The sequence below is a fragment of the Mizuhopecten yessoensis genome, unplaced genomic scaffold (genome assembly GCF_002113885.1).
Source record: "Mizuhopecten yessoensis strain PY_sf001 unplaced genomic scaffold, ASM211388v2 scaffold716119, whole genome shotgun sequence".
Taxonomy (NCBI): Eukaryota; Metazoa; Mollusca; class Bivalvia; order Pectinida; family Pectinidae; genus Mizuhopecten; species Mizuhopecten yessoensis.
Genome location: NW_018479957.1, coordinates 133,024 through 154,073, shown reverse-complemented (window position 1 = coordinate 154,073; position 21,050 = coordinate 133,024). Strand labels below are relative to the sequence as shown.

Sequence of the window (21,050 nt, the reverse complement as noted above, 5' to 3'; positions counted from 1 at the left end):
CACCAGTCTCTCCCACGCTGTATAAACCACACCATACTCTCCCATGCACGCTGTATAAACCGCACCATACTCTCCCATGCTGTATAAACCACACTAGACTCTCCCGCGCTGTATAAACCACACCAGTCTCTCCCACGCTGTATAAACCACACCAGTCTCTCCCACGCTGTATAAACTGTATAAACCACACCATACTCTCCCATGCACGCTGTATAAACCACACCAAACTCTCCCACGGTGTATAAACCACACCAGACTCTCCCATGCTGTATAAACCACACTAGACTCTCCCGCGCTGTATAAACCACACCAGTCTCTCCCACGCTGTATACCCCACACCAGTCTCTCCCACGCTAAATAAAACACCCCAGACTCTCCCACGCTGTATAAACCATACTAGTCTCTCCCACGCTAAATAAACCACACCAGACTCTCCCACGCTGTATAAACCATACCATACTCTCCCCCGCTGTATAACCCACACCAGTCTCTCCCACGCTAAATAAAACACCCCAGACTCTCCCACGCTGTATAAACCATACCATACTCTCCCCCGCTGTATAACCCACACCAGTCTCTCCCACGCTAAATAAAACACCCCAGACTCTCCCACGCTGTATAAACCATACCATACTCTCCCCCGCTGTATAAACCACCCCAGTCTCTCCCCCGCTGTATACACCACACCAGTCTCTCCCACGCTAAATAAAACACACCAGCCTTTCCCACGCTGTATAAACCATACCATACTCTCCCCCGCTGTATAAACCACACCAGTCTCTCCCACGCTGTATAAACCATACCATACTCTCCCCCGCTGTATACACCACACCAGTCTCTCCCACGCTAAATAAAACACACCAGACTCTCCCACGCTGTATAAACCATACCATACTTTCCCACGCTGTATAAACCACACCAGTCTCTCCCACGCTGTATACACCACACCAGTCTCTCCCACGCTAAATAAACCACACCAGACTCTCCCACGCTGTATAAACCATACTAGTCTCTCCCACGCTAAATAAACCACACCAGTCTCTCCCTCGCTGTATAAACCACACCAGACTATCCCATGCTGTATACACCACACCAGACTATCCCACGCTGTATAAACCACACCAGTCTCTCCCACGCTAAATAAACCACACCAGTATCTCCCTCGCTGTATAAACCACACCAGTCTCTCCCTCGCTGTATAAACCACACCAGACTATCCCATGCTGTATACACCACACCAGACTATCCCACGCTGTATAAACCACACCAGTCTCTCCCACGCTAAATAAACCACACCAGACTATCCCACGCTGTACACCACACCAGACTATCCCACGCTGTGTATAAACCACACCAGTCTCTCCCACGCTGTATAAACCACACCAGACTCTCCCACGCTGTTTAAACCACACCAGTCTCTCCCACGCTGTATACACCACACCAGACTCTCCCACGCTGTATAAACCACCCCAGTCTCTCCCACGCTAAATAAACCACACCAGTCTCTCCCTCGCTGTATAAACCATACCATACTCTCCCACGCTGTATAAACCACACCAGACTCTCCCACGCTGTATAAACCACACCAGTCTCTCCCTCGCTGTATAAACCACACCAGTCTCTCCCACGCTGTATACACCACACCAGACTATCCCACGCTGTATAAACCACACCAGACTCTCCAACGCTGTATAAACCACACCAGTCTCTCCCACGCTGTATAAACCACACCAGTCTCTCCCTCGCTGTATAAACCACACCAGACTATCCCACGCTGTATAAACCATACCATACTCTCCCCCGCTGTATAAACCACACCAGACTCTCCCACGCTGTATAAACCCCACCAGTCTCTCCCATGCTGTATAAACCATACCAGTCTCTCCCACGCTGTATAAACCACACCAGACTCTCCCATGCTGTATAAACCATACCATACTCTCCAACGCTGTATAAACCATACCATACTCTCCCACGCTGTATAAACCACCCCAGTCTCTCCCACGCTGTATAAACCACATCAGTCTCTCCCACGCTGAATAAACCACACCAGTCTCCCCGGCGCTGTATAAACGACACCAGTCTCTCCCACGCTGTATAAACCACCCCAGACTCCCCCACACTGTATAAACCACACCAGACTCTCCCACGCTGTATAAAACACACCAGACTCTTCCACGCTGTATAAACCATACCATACTCTCCCACGCTGTATAAACCACACCAGTCTCTCCCACGCTGTATAAACCACACCAGTCTCTCCCACGCTGTATAAACCACACCAGATTCTCCCACGCTGTATAAACCACACAGTCTCTCCCATGCTGTATAAACCACACCAGTCTCTCCCACGCTGTATAAACCACACTAGTCTCTCCCACGCTGTATAAACCACACCAGTCTCTCCCATGCTGTATAAACCACACCAGACTCTCCCACGCTGTATAAACCACACCAGACTCTCTGACGCTGTATAAACCACACCAGACTCTCCCACGCTGTATTTACTATGATATTTTGAGTATGTTTAGCTGTGGAACTTAAATAAATCGCTGTATATGTTTTTAATTTAAATTGGAAACGAGTGACTAAAAATTTATATATTTCGAACAAAGGTATTGATCCTGGAGGTGTTCGATTTAGAAAGCATACACTATATTATTCATGTTTAGAGGTTTATATATGTTGAAATTCTCTCAATTTTGTATTTTAATACGTGCATACGACTTTAAGATGAATGCCACCATATAGAGTTAGAGAGAGAGCTATAGTTATCTCCCTTGAAAATGGAGACTATACCTTACACATAGGGTCAGAACATTACCTCCTATAAATACGAATGTTATCTTCAGTCGGACCAGACTCGGCCATTTCCGGGAAATGGAACTCAAGGCCATTTCTGATCTACATCTTCTTCAAACATATCCAACGAGTATTTGATTACATAAACATGTGTCTTCTTTACTTCAGATTTTCCAAGTTTTTTAATACACGAACAGCAAGTGTGTCAAATGGATCTATTTTAATTCATCTTTTTGATCTAAGTGAGAAGTTCAAGATATATGCTTTATTTTCTGGGGGTTTTGTTTATGCGGGGCGGGGGACAATGCGTCATTACTTCGCAATCTTTCGCTAAACTGATCGGATCAGTATACGAAGAAAAAGGGCAAAGAGATCCGAGATCCGAATGATACTATATTTGTGGGTACAGCAACCACAAAGGTACATGGAGTTGTATGGTAATTACATGTAGGTACAGCAACCACAAAGGTACATGGAGTTGTATGGTAATTGCATGTAGGTACAGCAACCACAAAGGTACATGGAGTTGTATGGCAATAACATGCAGGTACAGCAACCACAAAGGTACATGGAGTTGTATGGTAATTACATGCAGGTACAGCAACCACAAAGGTACATGTAGTTTTATGGTAATTACATGTAGGTACAGCAACCACAAAGGTACTCGAAGTTTCATGGTAATTACATGTAGGTACAGCAACCACAAAGGTGCAAGGAGTTTCATGGTGATTACATGTAGGAACAGCAACCACAAAGGTACACGGAGTTTCGTTGTAATTACATGTAGGTACAGCAACCATGAAGGTACACGGAGTTTCATGGTAATTACATGTAGGTACAGCAACCACAAAGGTATACGGAGTTTAATGGTAATTACATGTAGGTACAGCAACCACAACGGTACTCGGAGTTTCATGGTATTTACATGTAGGTACAGCAACCACAAAGGTACACGGAGGTTCATGGTAATTACATGTAGGTACAGCAACCACAAAGGTACACGGAGTTTCATGGTAATTACATGTAGGTACAGCAACCACAAAGGAACACGGAGTTTCATTTCAATTCACTTTTACAGGCTTTTTTGTCTAGCTTTTATGATAAACTGTTTTATTGTGATTAAAATACTGATGTTGGCTACACTTGTTTGATTTTATGACATTTTCAACACTGTGGATTTAAGTGATATGTGAAGCTAATATGCACAGTTTTAAATATTGATGTGTTTTATCTGTTTGTCGTTAGGTTGCCTCAATTATACTTACTTCTGTCGGGTTCGAGAGTCGGTGTACTTTCAACACACAAAAAATAGTATGGTTTAAAACCATATCGACTACGAACCTCAGGATTGCTTGCATACAAAGACCGGTAACTCTTACATTGTATGAAGTGTACGAGTTCTTTTCTACTGCTGTAGTATATGGAGACTGTCTGTTTGGGAAAATGTGATTCGTAGAAGTAAAATAGTGTCTCCATAGATGTAGTCATGTTAGAGTTCGTATATAACGATCCCTCATAAAATCTACTCCATTGTTCGAGATGAAATGATATTTGTATGTATGCATGATTCATTGTCAATTCAAAATGTTTTAAATCAATATTTCACCCTTGTTATCAGTTAACCGCCTGAATCAATATAAAGAAACGTTCACTGTAAAATGAAATGAAACTCCAATCTCGCTCTTTCGAATAAACATTTTACATTCTATATCACGTTTTCGTCTGGAATACAGGTGCATCTTAATAAAAGTTGATAGTTGATAGTTAATGTTTGACTCTCCAACGTGACAGGATGACAGTGCGTGAAGACCTACTCAAGTCTTGTATAGCTTTCTCGGCACGACGGTATTTGATTTACAATAACTGCAATTCCTGCATGTGTATATATGTACACATGATCTGAAATAAAACCAGTTGTTACGTGTTTAACTACTTTATTATATCAGCTGAAATGGCAAAGATTTATTCTCATTTCCGTCAATATTTGATTGTTTTGGGTTGAACGTCTTTGTAATACAAACAACGTATGGTCACCATGACGACGGGTGCCCAGATAGACACCAACAGGAATAGGGGAGTGGGAAAGAACGTTAATCATTTTCAAATTGCTTTCCAAAATCAATTCAATGTTTGCAATTTTCTGAAACCAAGTTGCCTCCCTCCCTTGTGTAGTATTTAATCTCCGAATTGAGCAGTATTTTTTCATCATTTTCTTAAAACCCCGTGTTTTTTAGCATATTTCCTCTTGGGTCCTGTTATCAATGGGGAGATAAATCAAGTTATCCTGAAGATTTATAACATATTTCACAAACTGTTAGGACGAATTTGATATACAGAGAATATTTTGCATTGTCCCCTTGGTAAATTGCTACTCGAGCAATACGGACGTTTCTGATGTTTTCAAGAGACCGAATTACAATTAAATTCAAATACAGCACAATCAACTTTTTTTGTTACGTCACAATTAGCTTATTCCATTACCGAGGAAGTTATTGCTGCATTACCCAATGGATTATACTGCTAATGTTCAATATTTCACCGAAAAGATGCTAAAATGTACATTGTACAAATTCGAGTTGTCTCCCTTACTTTGTAGATGTTGTAACTCCGCCAGATTCAAGCGAGGGTTATTTTACTTGGTTCGCCGAGTCGTGAAAGTTAAACAACACACAATGAAATCATATCCGAAAATTCTACATCCATGACACTAACAAAAATATTGAGGTTACAACAAATACATCCTCGATATTCCAGGGGTTACAATGTACGCTCTTTTATCCTTTCTACCCTCAACATAATCACTCGACAGCATGACTGTAAAATATATCAGCTTGAAGTCGGGTGTCACTCCTCTGTAATTTTCAAAGACATGAGCCAGCCTAGCGATTAGTCAATTTTTATACCCGATATTAATCTAATAGCATACTTCGTGACTTCGCTTTGTCATGATATATTCCTAGGGTGAAAAGAACTACGTGGGCGTGACTCATTTCGAAGATGACATTTAGAATATCTGAAATACTTTTACCAGCCTTTCATTATATTATTTGGAAAGGAAAGAAGCTTGACTAGTCATGTTTTCCCTGTTTATGTGTTTATGATTACAGCAGCCGTCTATGACACAGTAATACATTGCCACTTGAATTTCCGCGCCTGTCGCTGACGAAGTCATAGACCGGAATACCTGGAGCTTACAAACACTGGAAGTCACATGACTAGCGTCAATTAAATAAGAGGAAACGTCGGTTTGTGAAATAGAAAAAGCGTGGCAAATACAATCCTTGTATGTCTTCTTAATGGACGAGTCAGAAAACATGCCACATCAATTTGGTATTGTTTGTACTCTACTTGGGTGTTTATGTGACCGCCCTATGTACAAGACCATAGGATTTTAATTAAAAGAAGCATACATGAGAAACAAATACTTATGTAGGCAACAATTGTGAATATTTTTTTTTAATTACATATTCATACTGCGGGGAATAAAAAGAGTTGGGAGGAGAGTGGAGAAAATACACAGAACCCAACCAGACCCCCACCTGAAATATAGGTGTTGAACAACACGAACCCCTTGTCACACAGATAACACGCTAACTATACTCTCTGGGATATACGTTTTATTTATCATCATTATATTCTTGATCAGCCAATCTGAAAAAAATAACAATAAAACTTGAAAAGAATTTATTATTAATAGAGTGTTCATTCCTGCTCTATTTGTCATTTTATAAATGTAGCATTTCTGATCTGTTAGCTTAACGCAATATAATAAACTAGAGGTTTGTTTTTGAAAATAAAACAGCATATGTCTCCCATTATTAGCCGATATGCTTTCAAAATGGAAATGCGTTAATGAAATCAAATGACCGTTTATCTACAATTTAATTAAATACATTTATGTTATTAGGGAAACTCCCTACAGATACATTATATAATACATATATGAATCAACGCAGAACGCTACAACGGGGAAAGACACAATGTCCTTGCAGTTTAAAGGTTATCAATGTAAAGTGTGCACTTATTAACATTTGATCTTGATATCAACGTCACAGTAATCTAATAGGCACATTACACATCATCTCTAGGTGCAAGTTTCTTTATGATATATTTAATTGTTTAAAAGTTACAACCTGGATAAAATATTCCCAAAAAGTTTGTAGTTATTTGACCTGTACAGAAAGATGGGGGGACATGTCGTGTGTTGAAGTACTGTACCTGTACAGAAAGATGGGGGAACAGGTCGTGTGCTGATGTAATGTACCTGTACAGGGTGATAATGGGACAGGTCGTGTGTTGAAGTACTGTACCTGTACAGGGTGATAATGGGACAGGTCGTGTGTTGAAGTACTGTACCTGTACAGGATGATAATGGGACAGGTCGTGTGTTGATGTAATGTACCTTTACAGGATGATAATGGGACAGGTCGTGTGTTGAAGTACTGTACCTGTACAGGATGATAATGGGACAGGTCGTGTGTTGATGTAATGTACCTTTACAGGATGATAATGGGACAGGTCGTGTGTTGAAGTACTGTACCTGTACAGGGTGATAATGGGACAGGTCGTGTGTTGAAGTACTGTACCTGTACAGGATGATAATGGGACAGGTCGTGTGTTGATGTAATGTACCTTTACAGGATGATAATGGGACAGGTCGTGTGTTGAAGTACTGTACCTGTACAGGGTGATAATGGGACAGGTCGTGTGTTGAAGTACTGTACCTGTACAGGATGATAATGGGACAGGTCGTGTGTTGATGTAATGTACCTTTACAGGATGATAATGGGACAGGTCGTGTGTTGAAGTACTGTACCTGTACAGGGTGATAATGGGACAGGTCGTGTGTTGAAGTACTGTACCTGTACAGGATGATAATGGGACAGGTCGTGTGTTGATGTAATGTACCTTTACAGGATGATAATGGGACAGGTCGTGTGTTGAAGTACTGTACCTGTACAGGGTGATAATGGGACAGGTCGTGTGTTGAAGTACTGTACCTGTACAGGATGATAATGGGACAGGTCGTGTGTTGATGTAATGTACCTTTACAGGATGATAATGGGACAGGTCGTGTGTTGAAGTACTGTACCTGTACAGGGTGATAATGGGACAGGTCGTGTGTTGAAGTACTGTACCTGTACAGGATGATAATGGGACAGGTCGTGTGTTGATGTAATGTACCTTTACAGGATGATAATGGGACAGGTCGTGTGTTGAAGTACTGTACCTGTACAGGGTGATAATGGGACAGGTCGTGTGTTGAAGTACTGTACCTGTACAGGATGATAATGGGACAGGTCGTGTGTTGATGTAATGTACCTTTACAGGATGATAATGGGACAGGTCGTGTGTTGAAGTACTGTACCTGTACAGGGTGATAATGGGACAGGTCGTGTGTTGAAGTACTGTACCTGTACAGGATGATAATGGGACAGGTCGTGTGTTGATGTAATGTACCTTTACAGGATGATAATGGGACAGGTCGTGTGTTGAAGTACTGTACCTGTACAGGGTGATAATGGGACAGGTCGTGTGTTGAAGTACTGTACCTGTACAGGATGATAATGGGACAGGTCGTGTGTTGATGTAATGTACCTTTACAGGATGATAATGGGACAGGTCGTGTGTTGATGGAATGTACCTTTACAGGGTGATGGGGGAACATGTCGTGTGTTGATGGAATGTACCTTTACAGGATGATAATGGGACAGGTCGTGTGTTGATGTAATGTACCTTTACAGGATGATAATGGGACAGGTCGTGTGTTGATGGAATGTACCTTTACAGGGTGATAATGGGACAGGTCGTGTGTTGATGGAATGTACCTTTACAGGATGATAATGGGACAGGTCGTGTGTTGATGGAATGTACCTTTACAGGGTGATGGTGGGACAGGTCGTGTGTTGAAGTGCTGTACCGTTACAGGTAAATGATGGGTCAGGTCGTGAGTTGATGGAATGTACCTTTAGAGGTAGATGATTGGTCTGGTCATGTGTTTATTAAATGTACCTTTACAGACTCTCCCACGCTGTATAAACCACACCAGTCTCTCCCACGCTGTAGGGAGATGATTGGTCAGGTCGTGTGTTGATGGAATGTGCCTTTACAGGATGATAATGGGACAGGTCGTGTGCTGATGGAATGTACCTTCACAGGGAGATGATTGGTCAGGTCGTGTGTTGATGGAATGTACCTTTACAGGGTGATGGTGGGACAGGTCGTGTGTTTATGTTATGTACCTTTACAGGGTGATGATTGGTCAGGTCGTGTGCTGATGGAATGTACCTTTACAGGGTGATGGTGGGACAGGTCGTGTGTTTATGTTATGTACCTTTACAGGGTGATGATTGGTCAGGTCGTGTGTTGATGGAATGTACCTTTACAGGGTGGTGGTGGGACAGGTCGTGTGTTTATGTTATGTACCTTTAATGGTAAATGATGGTTCAGGTCGTGTGTTTATTGAATGTACCTTTACATGTAGATGATTGGACAGGTCGTGTGTTGAAGTACTGTACCTTATAGGGAGATGATGGGACAGGTCGTGTTCTGATGTAATACACCTTTACAGGGAGATGTTAGAACAGGTCGTGAGGTGATGTTATGTACCGTTACAGGGAGATAATTGGACATTTAATGTACCTTTACATGGTGCCCGTGGGGCAGTTGTGGTATGTAAGCACGTGGAGCTCCCTGTGGGTACACTTGGCCTTCTGGTATTCACACCTGTAACAAATGAAATTAAAAGAAAATTGAACGCCATAGATTAGCATCATTTTAAAAGGCTAATGTAAATCCGACTACTTATTATAACTCTACATCTATGTTTATGCAAATGCTGATGTTAACCCAACAGCTAGTGTTGACTCAGCCATACGTGTTTATTAAATTCACAGAAATTCAATAAATTTACCAAAATTCAGTATTTATTCGTGTATACCTATTTAATTGACAGAACAGTCGTTTTTCAGAGAGGGTTAGAGGTATTCTTTCAATTACGTCTCAATAAAATGATGACGTCAACACATGGCCCATGCTATTCGAATTCATAGATGATATGAAAGCAATCTAGATTTGGTAGGATTATATATTGGCAATTGTATACCGTTATAAATGTTAAAGATGAAATATTGGGTTAAAAAAATGTATAGACCTAAGCTCTGATCTTAACGTATCAGCTACTGAAGAAATGGGAGGAACTGTAATGAGTCGGACACGAGGAAGACAGCTCCGTGTTTTCGTCTGTTTCCTGGGGTCATACTGTTTGAAACAACGACATTTGATTCAATGCGTGTATTGTGATGCTGATTTAATCAGAGTGTATTAAATCCCTCTCCCAGACCTAGTTGTGGGGATATCGTTTCAAGCACATGTTTTACGTACGCATTGTCGTATGTCCTGAAATCACTTCCACAAATAGGCTCCGACTCTGTACCACATTTCTCATGACTGATCTCTAAACAGATGAAATCCAGGACGGCTTCCGATCCACTCAAGAAAGGAGGCGAGGTAACGGCGGGCATAGAGGTAACTACTCCACCATTACCACCAGGGGTGACGGTTACTGGGGCGACGGTAGATGGCGATCCTCCGGGTAGCGTTACGTTGGCACAGGAAGTGTAAGCATACACGTGTAAATCCCTGTTGTCACAGTGGGCCTTGGAGAAATCACACCTGTGAAAGAATAAAAATGTCAAATAATTTGTATAAGAGATACCTCCAATATTATCCATAACGTGTTCATTAACATTTATTATCAACATTTGCAATATGGCTGAACTCCCGCTGAGTTATTATTGTGACGTCATATCTCTTTTGCTGTTGTTACGTTATGACGTCTATTGGTCACATCAACACAAATGAGGTCATTAGGGTCAATAACAAGTAAATGAAACATGTTAAAGAAAATGGCATCAAACGAACGAAAAGGAAAAGACAAACATCAACTTGAAAAGAAGAAGTCACTATGGTAAGTTGTATCGTTTTGAACAGACCAACAGTTTTAGGTAGGTACGAATTGTAGAGATATTGACTGTTTCGAAAAGTGTTATATTATTATAATTCTTCATTTTGTTGCCCAAAGGTCAAGTAATAAGAATGGGTAATGTATGTACAGCCTCGATTTGGCGATGTTTTAGTTTGGGAGTAATCTTTAACATCTTAAACGGGTGAAAATTATATGAATATTGGGAGGGAAATAAAATCCTTCCAAGTGTAAGGGCAAATCAGATAATCAAATCCTTCCGACTGTGAGGGCAAGAAAGATAATAAAATCCTTCCGAATTTGCGAGCAAGACAGATTTATTGATAATCACACTGTATTTTCAGGTGTTTTTTTTGTGAGAACAATTTTCTCATCGCGAGCACGTTGATAAGATCGAGAGGCCACCGCAGGTGGACTAGAGATTTTATCTACAATGTACGTGCGAGCGATGAGAAAATTGTTCGAACGACAAACACTGAAAATACTGTATGCTAAACTATTTATCATTTTTACCTTATATATTTCTCCATTTAAAAAACTCAACCAAACACCATGTTTTCCAAATGACTTCTAAGTTCAATGGTCAACGATCGCCTATGACAAACGTAAACAAATATACCTTTTTTCGCGAAGGAATACAATGAACCTTAAATCTAAGTAGATTTTCTTTTAAACAATCCTATCGTCATTGGCTTTTTTCCATATGCACATTTACACCTGAAATGATGTTGTTATTTTCATATTTTTCTCCGTAACGTTGTATTGATATGTTTATGATGGACTATTTTCTTACGCAGATCACTTTTGTGCGGACACTATTTCCGGTTTCGGACGTCATCTGGCGCGACCAGACGCTCCTTTTTGAGAATATATGTTCCCAAATGCTGGGGGAAGGGAAAATCCGTTCTCAAGTTCTTCTCATACTGACAACCAATGATAGGCCTAATGAATTTCATGCTACCGGTAGGTGGTGTAATGTACTTTATCGCACCTGGGACAAAAATGTCCGAAAAAAACATTGGTTTAGAGCTGTCACGTGGTGACCCTCTAATTTTCTATAGAGGGTCAGTAGGATGCCATTATAGGGCAATATGGCCGCCCATTGCTCACCGCTTTAAAACTAAAACAACAGATACGGGTACCTGACTATTCTAAAAAGGATTCGCTACATTGTATCGTTAGATGATAGGAGTTGCCTCCCCTACGCCAGGCAAAAATAGTAATACGTTGTCGCCAGGGACCGTCTTTTGTTTTAGCGTGGGGCCGTCCCCTTATCTAAGCGTTTCGGCGACATTGACAGACAACGATGGAGAGATTAACGCGAAGCGACTTTCATTTTAAGCAAAAAGGGTCCTCGATGCGTTAATTCGTTATATAGTCAGTTACTGACCCTCTACAGAACCATAGAGGGTCAGTAAGATGTATAGGAGGTTCGGGCTCCACCCTCGCCCCTATAAATCTTACTGACCCTCTATGGTTCTGTAGAGGGTCAGTAACTGACTCTATAACTAATAATATAGATGATAAAATAAAAACCTTCCTACTGTGAAGGCAAGACAGATAATAGCATCTTTCCGACTGTGCGGGCAAGACAGATAATAATATCCTTTGGACTGTGAGAACAAGACAGATGATATAATCCTTCCTACCGTGAGGGCAAGACAGATAATAAAATCCCTCCAACTGTGAGGGCAAGACAGATAATAAAATCCTTTCGACTGTGAGAACAAGACAGATAATAAAATCCTTTCGACTGTGAGGACAAGACAGATAATATAATCCTTCCTACTACTCTGAGGGCAAGACAGATATAGAAATCCTTCCTACCGTGAGGGCAAGACAGATAATATAATCCTTCTTAGCGAATGGACAAGACAGGAAAATCGAGTGTCGATATTCATGGTTGACTAGTTTTAATGGAAGTTTGATTAACCGTAGGAGACGCTCCTTCTATTCTCCCAACATGCATCCAATTGTCTCCCCTAATACCTGTTCAAATTTCGTCTCCGTTTCTATGTCATACCTAAAGGTATACCAGACAGCAGCCAGACAAAAAAGCAATGCGCTACTTTTGTTACATTTAGCTTTCAACGGGATCGATTATGTGTAAACCCCGACATGAACAGGTTACAACATAACGAACATAGTGTTTTTCGACATGTTGTTGAAATAACGGGAGAACGAATGATCTCATCTAAGTAGGATATGCCAGACAAATCTCAATTCTCGGACTTGAAGTAAGCCCGGCTAGACAATAAGGAATAGCACCACTCCGGTTAAGTTTTCTCTGTAAGGGAATTAAGTTTACTTCAATTCTGTTTATAATGTGCTCCAAACTAGTGTTACCAACATAGGTTATCTGTTACTCGTTCTCAGTTGGCACAAGATTTCTCCTGTCGAAACGTGATTGTGACGTCATATTATTATACTATCTGTTAAACCCCTAGATACCATCCAGCAAAACGTGTTTTATCGAGATTTAAATATCTTTATATTATATTTTACTTTGGAAAAGTACCTTTTTCACTCTGTTTGGGACCAGAAGAGCACGACATGCAGTTATAACTATATATTTGTCAAACTTTGAATTCCAGTATTTAACTCTAGTGTTACTAATATAGCAAGACCGACTAAAAAATGCACAATGGCTTTTAGGCTTCTTTAAAGATAGAAAAACTATAGTTAAACCTTATACAAACAAAAAAGAAATTTAATAGGAAAAGATCAAAAACTGAACATATAACTGAACATATACAGCGAAATGGTCAGATATTATAAAAAAATATATACTAAAAAAAATATTAGTATGGTTTAAACCAATATACATAACTAATTTATTGAGTAGAACAATATTTTCATATTATACACAAGATAATATTCGTCTCGAATCTGTCTAAAATCATCACATAATTAATATGTGAGGCACAGTAATGTTTGTATGAATGACATGAATGACAAAAGGGCTGCTCTTGTCCCCAAAACAAATTTGCATGCGTATAATATGTATGTCCTGTGCAAAGTCGTGAAACGACGACCTCTTCAAAAAAGTCTTCTTTGCTACGGTTGTTTGAACCGCACAGTGGGTTAAATTACAAAGAGTTAACCATTAACATTATCTGACCATCTTTGATGCCAGTTACGTTTGATGAAACTGGTAATATCAGGTTCAATACCAGAGTAAAGTATTAAAAATGGTTACTTGGTTGCAAGTTAGGATGGTTGGTTGTATTGGGCGTAACGTTCTGTCAACAGAACCGCTTTCGTTTATTGCGGTCGAAGCGATTGAACTGATTTGACCTGAGTTGTTAGTTTATGAAATAAGTTTCGGACCCAGTAATCTGATGCTGCTTACAAGCCTTGACAAAGCCTTGGAAGGTGTGCACAATTTTTCGCAGGGCAGCCAGGATTTATACCCGAAATTTTATAATAAAAAACAGACGATCCGTTTGTTCCACACATTTAGGACGTGTGTGTGTGTTTGTGTATGCATGCGTGTGTTACTGTGTGCTGGAGACATGGTATGCTGATATCTTTACCTCCTTGTGGTAGCGCCGACTTTATAGTGCTACCTCACTGATATACCATATCGAAGGTATCCAGCAAATCATACAGATAACGGATAAACCAGATGTTGCAATTTCCCAAAATGCTGAACGTTAAGCAGGGAATAACAACTTCCAGTTTTAAGGACTTTGATATGTTCTTACATGGGGATGGAACACACTGATTCCACAACTGGGCGGACATTCAACATCAAAGTCAAACATGAGGTAATTCAAAGGAAGGCGGCAAGAAACAAAACGTAAGTAAAAATAGAGAAAAATACAGAGATTCCAAATATTGCAAAGGGTGAAGCAGATTAATGTTTGTCGCTATTGTGTCCCCAAGCATATTGTATGAACTCCAAACCGATTGGAGACTTTGTCGTCGCCATAGCCTTCTCTATTATTGCTATGCCGATGACACACAAATTTACATGTTCATAAAACCACAGGACAGTTGGAATACAGTCTCAGAAAGTCTGGAAGCTTGTCTGACAGATATCAGTATATGGATGAACGCCAACATGCTTAAACTTAATCAGGAAAAGACGGAACTAGTTGTCTTTTCCCCAAAGTGTCAGCAAACAATGGCTCTCCAGCTCAAGGTTGGTGCCAGAACTATTTAGACTGTTCCAGCTGTTAAAAACCTAGGGGTATACTTTGACAGTTCTCTGAACATGGAGAAACAAATCCTGTTACTACCAGAACAGGATCATCGGCTGTACTCGGCAGTTTCTAACTGTAGATGCATGCACGATTTTGGTGCATTCACTTGTTACCTCTCGGTTGGATGATGGTAACGCCCTGCTCTGTGGTATATCTGACAAACTAACTAGTCGTCTGCAGAGGGTCCAGAACACTGCAGCACGGCTAGTTACTCGTACTCGAAAGAGAGAGCACATCACACATGCGCTTTATTCGTTGCACTGGTTACCTGAACGATACAGGTCGCAGTATAAAATTCTGGTAGACACATACAAGGCACTGAATGGAACAGCTCCTCAGTACCTACAGGAGCTTGCTACCCTGTATCAGCCGTCAAGATCACTGCGGTCGGAGTCAGAATCTTTGTTGTGTGTCCCAAAATCTCGTACTGTGACCTACGGAAACAGATGCTTTGGGAGGGTTTCGGCTACGTTGTGGAATAGCTTACCATCTGCTATTAGGAAGTCGAATACCCTGGCCAAGTTCAAGAGGGACATAAAAACTCACCTCTTCACGTCTGCATTTTAGAATCTTTGCAAAGACGTCATGTAAATACCACCCTTTTATTTGTTCAATTATGTGCACATTGCTTGTTAAATGTATGAAAGTGATTGCAAGCCTTTGTTGTTTGTTTTCACAATTATAACCATTACTATTATCCATATGTTGTAAAGCGCCTTAGAGTAATTTTACAAATTATATAGGGCGCTATATAAATGTTGTATACTATTATTATTATTATTATAAGCAGAGGACACAAATGCAAGGCCTCAATGCTGTAGGGTTCCCAAATTAGCCGCCTCTTACGATCGATGCAGTGGATAGCACCAGGCGTATTTTTTTCTCAATCCCCGACCTGCAGGGGTGTGCAGGTAAAGTGGTGCTTTTGCAACTTTGGCGACAAATTCGTTTCCACCGATTCCGACATGATGAGGGACCTATAGAAACATTATATGATAGTATTCTGCAACAGAGTTGATATATGGATGAGCTGCTGATTGTGACTTATCAAAATTACGAGAATTTATACCTAGAAGGACAGCTGACGAATCGCTTTAAATTGTAGCTTTTCTGATCAGCATAGTTTCGATATCATTCAGGGCAAGTCGACTTGCTGTTATTTCTTTGATCAAAATAGATCCGCAATCAAAAGGCCAGCAGGATAAAGTTCTGTTAGCTACAACACAAGCTACTACGACTTTCCTTCCATCTTTTGAGCCTCAGTGTACTTTAAGGATGTGTGGCGGAGGTTGTAATGTGTATTCGCAAAATAGATTTTTCTATTGTTGTAGCCATAGCTCCACATTTGGTGTTTGAATTGTCAACGGGCGAACATCTGGTATGCTTTTGATTTCTAAGGGGAATAAAGATGTCTAAATGTGACGTTGCCATTAGTTTTTGAAATCGAATGCCAAAAATGTTGGATCAAATATTCGTTTCTGTCAAAATGATTACCATTATTTGTATTAAAACATTGTTGATGAGCAAAGTTATCAGGGTGCGATTTCAGCTGATATCTACAAGCGATGGTTCATTTGCAGAGACTTGCAGAAAGTGTTGTACGGAAGGAACTCAGCACCAACCGCATGCCCTGGTCCTACCAACCGCCAATGTTATTTAATGACGTGCCTCCATGTGTGTTGTGTTTGCGTGCTTGCGTGTATGTATGCTGGAGGTAGGGTATGTTTATGTATTTGCCTCCTTGTAATAGCGCGGATCTTATGCTGACTTTATAGTGCTATCTCACTAAAATGCATTGCCGAAGGCACCAAGCACAACATTGCGTCCGGTCACATTATACTGACAGCGGGTGAACCAGTTGTTGCCATTAACCTGGATGCTGAACGTTAAGCAGGGATGGGATTAAGTATCTGCAAATTGTGGAACCATATTCAAACTTGAAACGTTTAAGTGACCGGTACAGACGCAGCAATACGCGACCAGTACCCAAATCTGTATGGGTCAGGACCTTGAGTATGTTTAGAGCTTTACAGCAATTATCCTCTAAGTGTCTTTTATTCAATATAAAGGATAAATTAGGATCAAAAATGAGTTCGTGTAATTTTGTTTCCTGTACAACGAGATTTGGGGATTCTTCTAACGTTAAAGATTGATTGTCATAGTGTTTTCATAGTTGACAAAATTACATGCATACAGTTTAAGTTTTCAAAAGTTTAAAACCATTTTCGTCTGACCAAGTTTGAAGTCTTGTATGACATTGCTGTTATTATCGTCCTTGATCAAGGTCATATTCATCGTTCGAAAGACGATCATAAAGTCGCCGCAGCCATAGTTCCAACAGATGCCGCTTTTAGATGCCGGTTGCCAAATGATGCATCACTATTTTCTACAGAAGCCCACGCTATCTATCTCGCCCATGAACACATTAAATAAAGTGGTGTACCGAAGCCAATAATCTATTCTGATTCTTTATCTGTTCTAGCATTCACAACACTTTGAAGAATATCTCAATTAGGAAAATATTAACATTTTTACATAGCACATGTATTACCTCAAAATGTCACATTACATTATGCTGGGTTCCCGGACATGTGGGAATACCAGGTAATGAAAAGGCAGATCGCGCCACCAAAGCGGCTTTATTGCTACCACCTGTTGATTTTAAACATCAGTTTTGACATATTAAATCCTTGTTACTTTATATAGGTGGTCAAGGTAAATTTTTCGAAATAGTTGCCGGGCTCTAACCGAAGAAGCACCCAGCAAATAAACAGGACCAAGGCGTCACCCTTCTGCACCTGTAGGCTAAAACCTACATAACGGCTAGAAATCAATAAATGATAAAAAAACGATAATTTTTTGTGAAATGTCACTATTTCAATGATTTGCACTTTGTGCATGTAAACCTACGTGGCGGTTATATTTCACATAATATCAAAGATCAATTTTTAATCCCCTTTGATTCGGGTGAATTTGGGATAGAAGTCTATAACAAAACAGTTTCAAATCTCCACAATTGCCTTGAAACAAACTATTGAATTTATTTGATATTCTTAAGGACTTAAGATTAACAATTATATCAGATAACATCATCTGATATAGTGATATTACCTATTCGATATCAATTTAAATAGAATTAACTGTAAATATAAGCCAAACGCCACATTTACCTCCGCCCCTTGTTATTTTTAGGTTTACCATCTAAGCAATCACTTATGTAGTACCTGTACGCACCATAAGGATCCGTTGACAAATATTTGGGGAGGTTGGAATACCGTCTTTAAAGAAAATTTCCAGGCAAGAGGGTGACCCGAAGCCAAGAAAAATCTCACATGCATGTAAATGAAACTTGTATTCTATACTTTATCATATACTTCTACAAAGAAACAGATTGCAATGGACACCTTGTTATCTTAGCAGTGATATATATATACCTGTTCCTGTACGTCACTCCGTCTGTTCCACACTCTGGGCTGTCGCCATATTTGTAACAGTCTCTTGCCTCGATGTATCGACAGCTTATCGAGTCAAACCAATTAGAACTTTGCGCAGAACATGCTGAAATTGAGGTATGGTTCGCCTTATTTTGCAAAGAAATAATATCAGCACTCTACGCATTTGTTTTTAAACCTGGTTACCTAATTGAATATATGACTTTGTACCAGCTGCTAGTTTAATACATAATGGCCGACTCTCCTGTGGAATAAGGGACCCAATCTTGTGTCTTTACTCGTCGATTCCGTATATATTAATCCCACCTGAGTAAAGATACATTTATATCACTCTTCCATACGGTACCGGAAACCTGCACAATATTAAAACTTGAATCGCAGTATTAATTATCTTTCTTTGGCCTTCGATCGTAGTTTGCAATATTGTACTGTATAGCGAAATAAAACAACTTGAGTTTTATATTAAAATAGATAAACAGTTTCTGTGGATCAGAGCAGGCACAAAACAATGTCAAATTCATCGCGTGTAAGTGGAAGTTTTTGAAAAGAAAATAACATTGACGATGGGTTTACATTTCATTTCATTTCATTTAACTACTACTTTCAATTCACATTTGAAGAAACAGAAGCCTACCTGAGCAAAGTATTGAATAATGAAAACCTCGGAAATCAATGTGCCTGAAAACAGCCTTAACGGCACATAATGTAGACATGTCATGACAACATTGTGATTTTTTCTTTAGATTTATATGCAAGTACAAGCTGCCCCCCCCCTATCAAACATTGCTTTATTTCCAAAAAATGAAAACAAGGAATATCAATTTCAATAAAAGATAATGATATATTTTACAATTATGCAGAAACAGGCTGTCCCAAAACCCCCAGAAAATCATTATAACGTACACCTGTAAGTGTAAAGCTAGCTTCATGTTCACATTGCAAGTTGCACTTTTAGCTAGTGAAAAAACATATTTATAAAAATAAATACACACAAAATAGTCCATTAATCTACAACTTCAGGTTCTCCATCTTTAGGATTTGTAACCTTAACGGTTTAGGCAATTGGTCCCTTTTTAAGTTATTTGAAGAAGTTGTCTATCTTGTAAACCCCGACATAGTCTACAAACTACATCATTATAACTTTTACAAATATTGGCTTTGGTGATGGTTACGTATATTCCCTCTGAGTTCAGTCAATCGGGTGACTTAATTACCTGTTGAAACGTCATCTCACTTAAATGTTATAACATGACCACGGTAGCATGACGCTACGACCACACACAGTCCCCACCAGATATCTAAGGAGAAAATATAGATAAAAAGGCAGACGTCTCATCGTTTGCAATGTCAAAAAAATAAATAAAAATCATTTTAAAAATAACGAGTAAATAGTTAGTATCACCATTACCTGCAATACATGCGACAACAGCTACCAACTTGATGAACGTCATTTTGGAGTGGAAGGATTACGGCCAAGGAATGGTACATAAGGTTAAAGAGGAGTCACGCAATCTTTTATCTGGTTTCGTATCTTACTCAAGATAACAGGTTCTACACTCCCTTTACATGTCCACTTGTCACACTTCTGTTACCGATAAGGACTAGGCCTCTCAATGGGATCTTTATATAACTCAACTAAAATCAGTGTGTTTTGTTTATGATATACGTTAAACAAAATGAAGTTGAAAACATATCACTTAACAGTGCGCCCGCTTTGTTTTTTTCTCAAAATCCTAATTGTATTTTATTCAGGTAAATCGCATATGAAAATTTGCAAAAGACATCTCATAGAAGTGGTTGGAAAATATAAGCGTATATTCAAATTCCTCTTTCTGTTGATCGACTATACTTAAAACCAAACAGAAACCTGTAGGCTTCTGTTAATATCATATTATGGAGATTTGTTTTAGCTTCGTGTCTACGCAAATTCCAGAATCGGAATCCTGACAGAAACGTGGGTTTCTCACTGCGATTCTAACGATAACCTGAGGTATCTGCTGTAGAATTCTGACGCTTTCTCGACTGTTAAAGTGTTGACCCAAACCTAACTGAAACTTGATGTTTTCCTCTCGGAAAATACCTTGAAACTCAAATTAACCAAGTCGATAACACTTCTTGGTATATTGATTTGATAAACGAGAAAGTTGAACCCGATGTTCTAGATTTTCAGTAAACATTTTCACAGCCGACACCACCAGAGAACAAGGGGCCGTGATCAAAATTGATATATTGAAAAACTGATGAGGCCTAAAAAGATGAAATAGCAGTAAGGTGCATAGTAATAATTCTGTTTTTATAACTACATTTTGTAAGTATAATTCCGCGTGTATATGACGTTCATCTTTCATAATCATCATTAGATTCATAATGTTATTTGTCATAAAATCATATGTGAATAGGTTAATAGAATGTCAATTAACATATTTACATACGTACTAAATAACTAGGCACGTTGGATAGTAAACGTGGGAAGTATATATGTGTTCCTTATATAGGCATACCCAATCCTCGATATTTAGGGGTTTCGCTCACTTTCGATCTCTGCACCCTTGGAATATGTCATAGCAAAACTGAAGGCTCAGTGTGTGTCACTTTGTTAATGAG

The 21,050-nt window shown here is 39.7% G+C and overlaps 1 protein-coding gene across 1 annotated transcript; it reads right to left on the bottom strand.

Annotated features, from left to right (window-relative positions):
- Positions 1 to 6,321: 6,321 nt before the first annotated feature.
- Positions 6,322 to 19,966, bottom strand: LOC110441756 (tomoregulin-2-like). Its single transcript, XM_021485000.1, has 5 exons — positions 19,855 to 19,966; positions 18,429 to 18,552; positions 10,186 to 10,476; positions 9,445 to 9,528; positions 6,322 to 6,453 (listed from the first exon to the last, which is right to left on the bottom strand). The coding sequence occupies exons 1-4, from the start codon at positions 19,895 to 19,897 to the stop codon at positions 9,447 to 9,449; spliced, it is 540 nt and encodes a 179-aa protein (XP_021340675.1). The 5' UTR covers positions 19,898 to 19,966; the 3' UTR covers positions 6,322 to 6,453; positions 9,445 to 9,446.
- Positions 19,967 to 21,050: the final 1,084 nt, after the last annotated feature.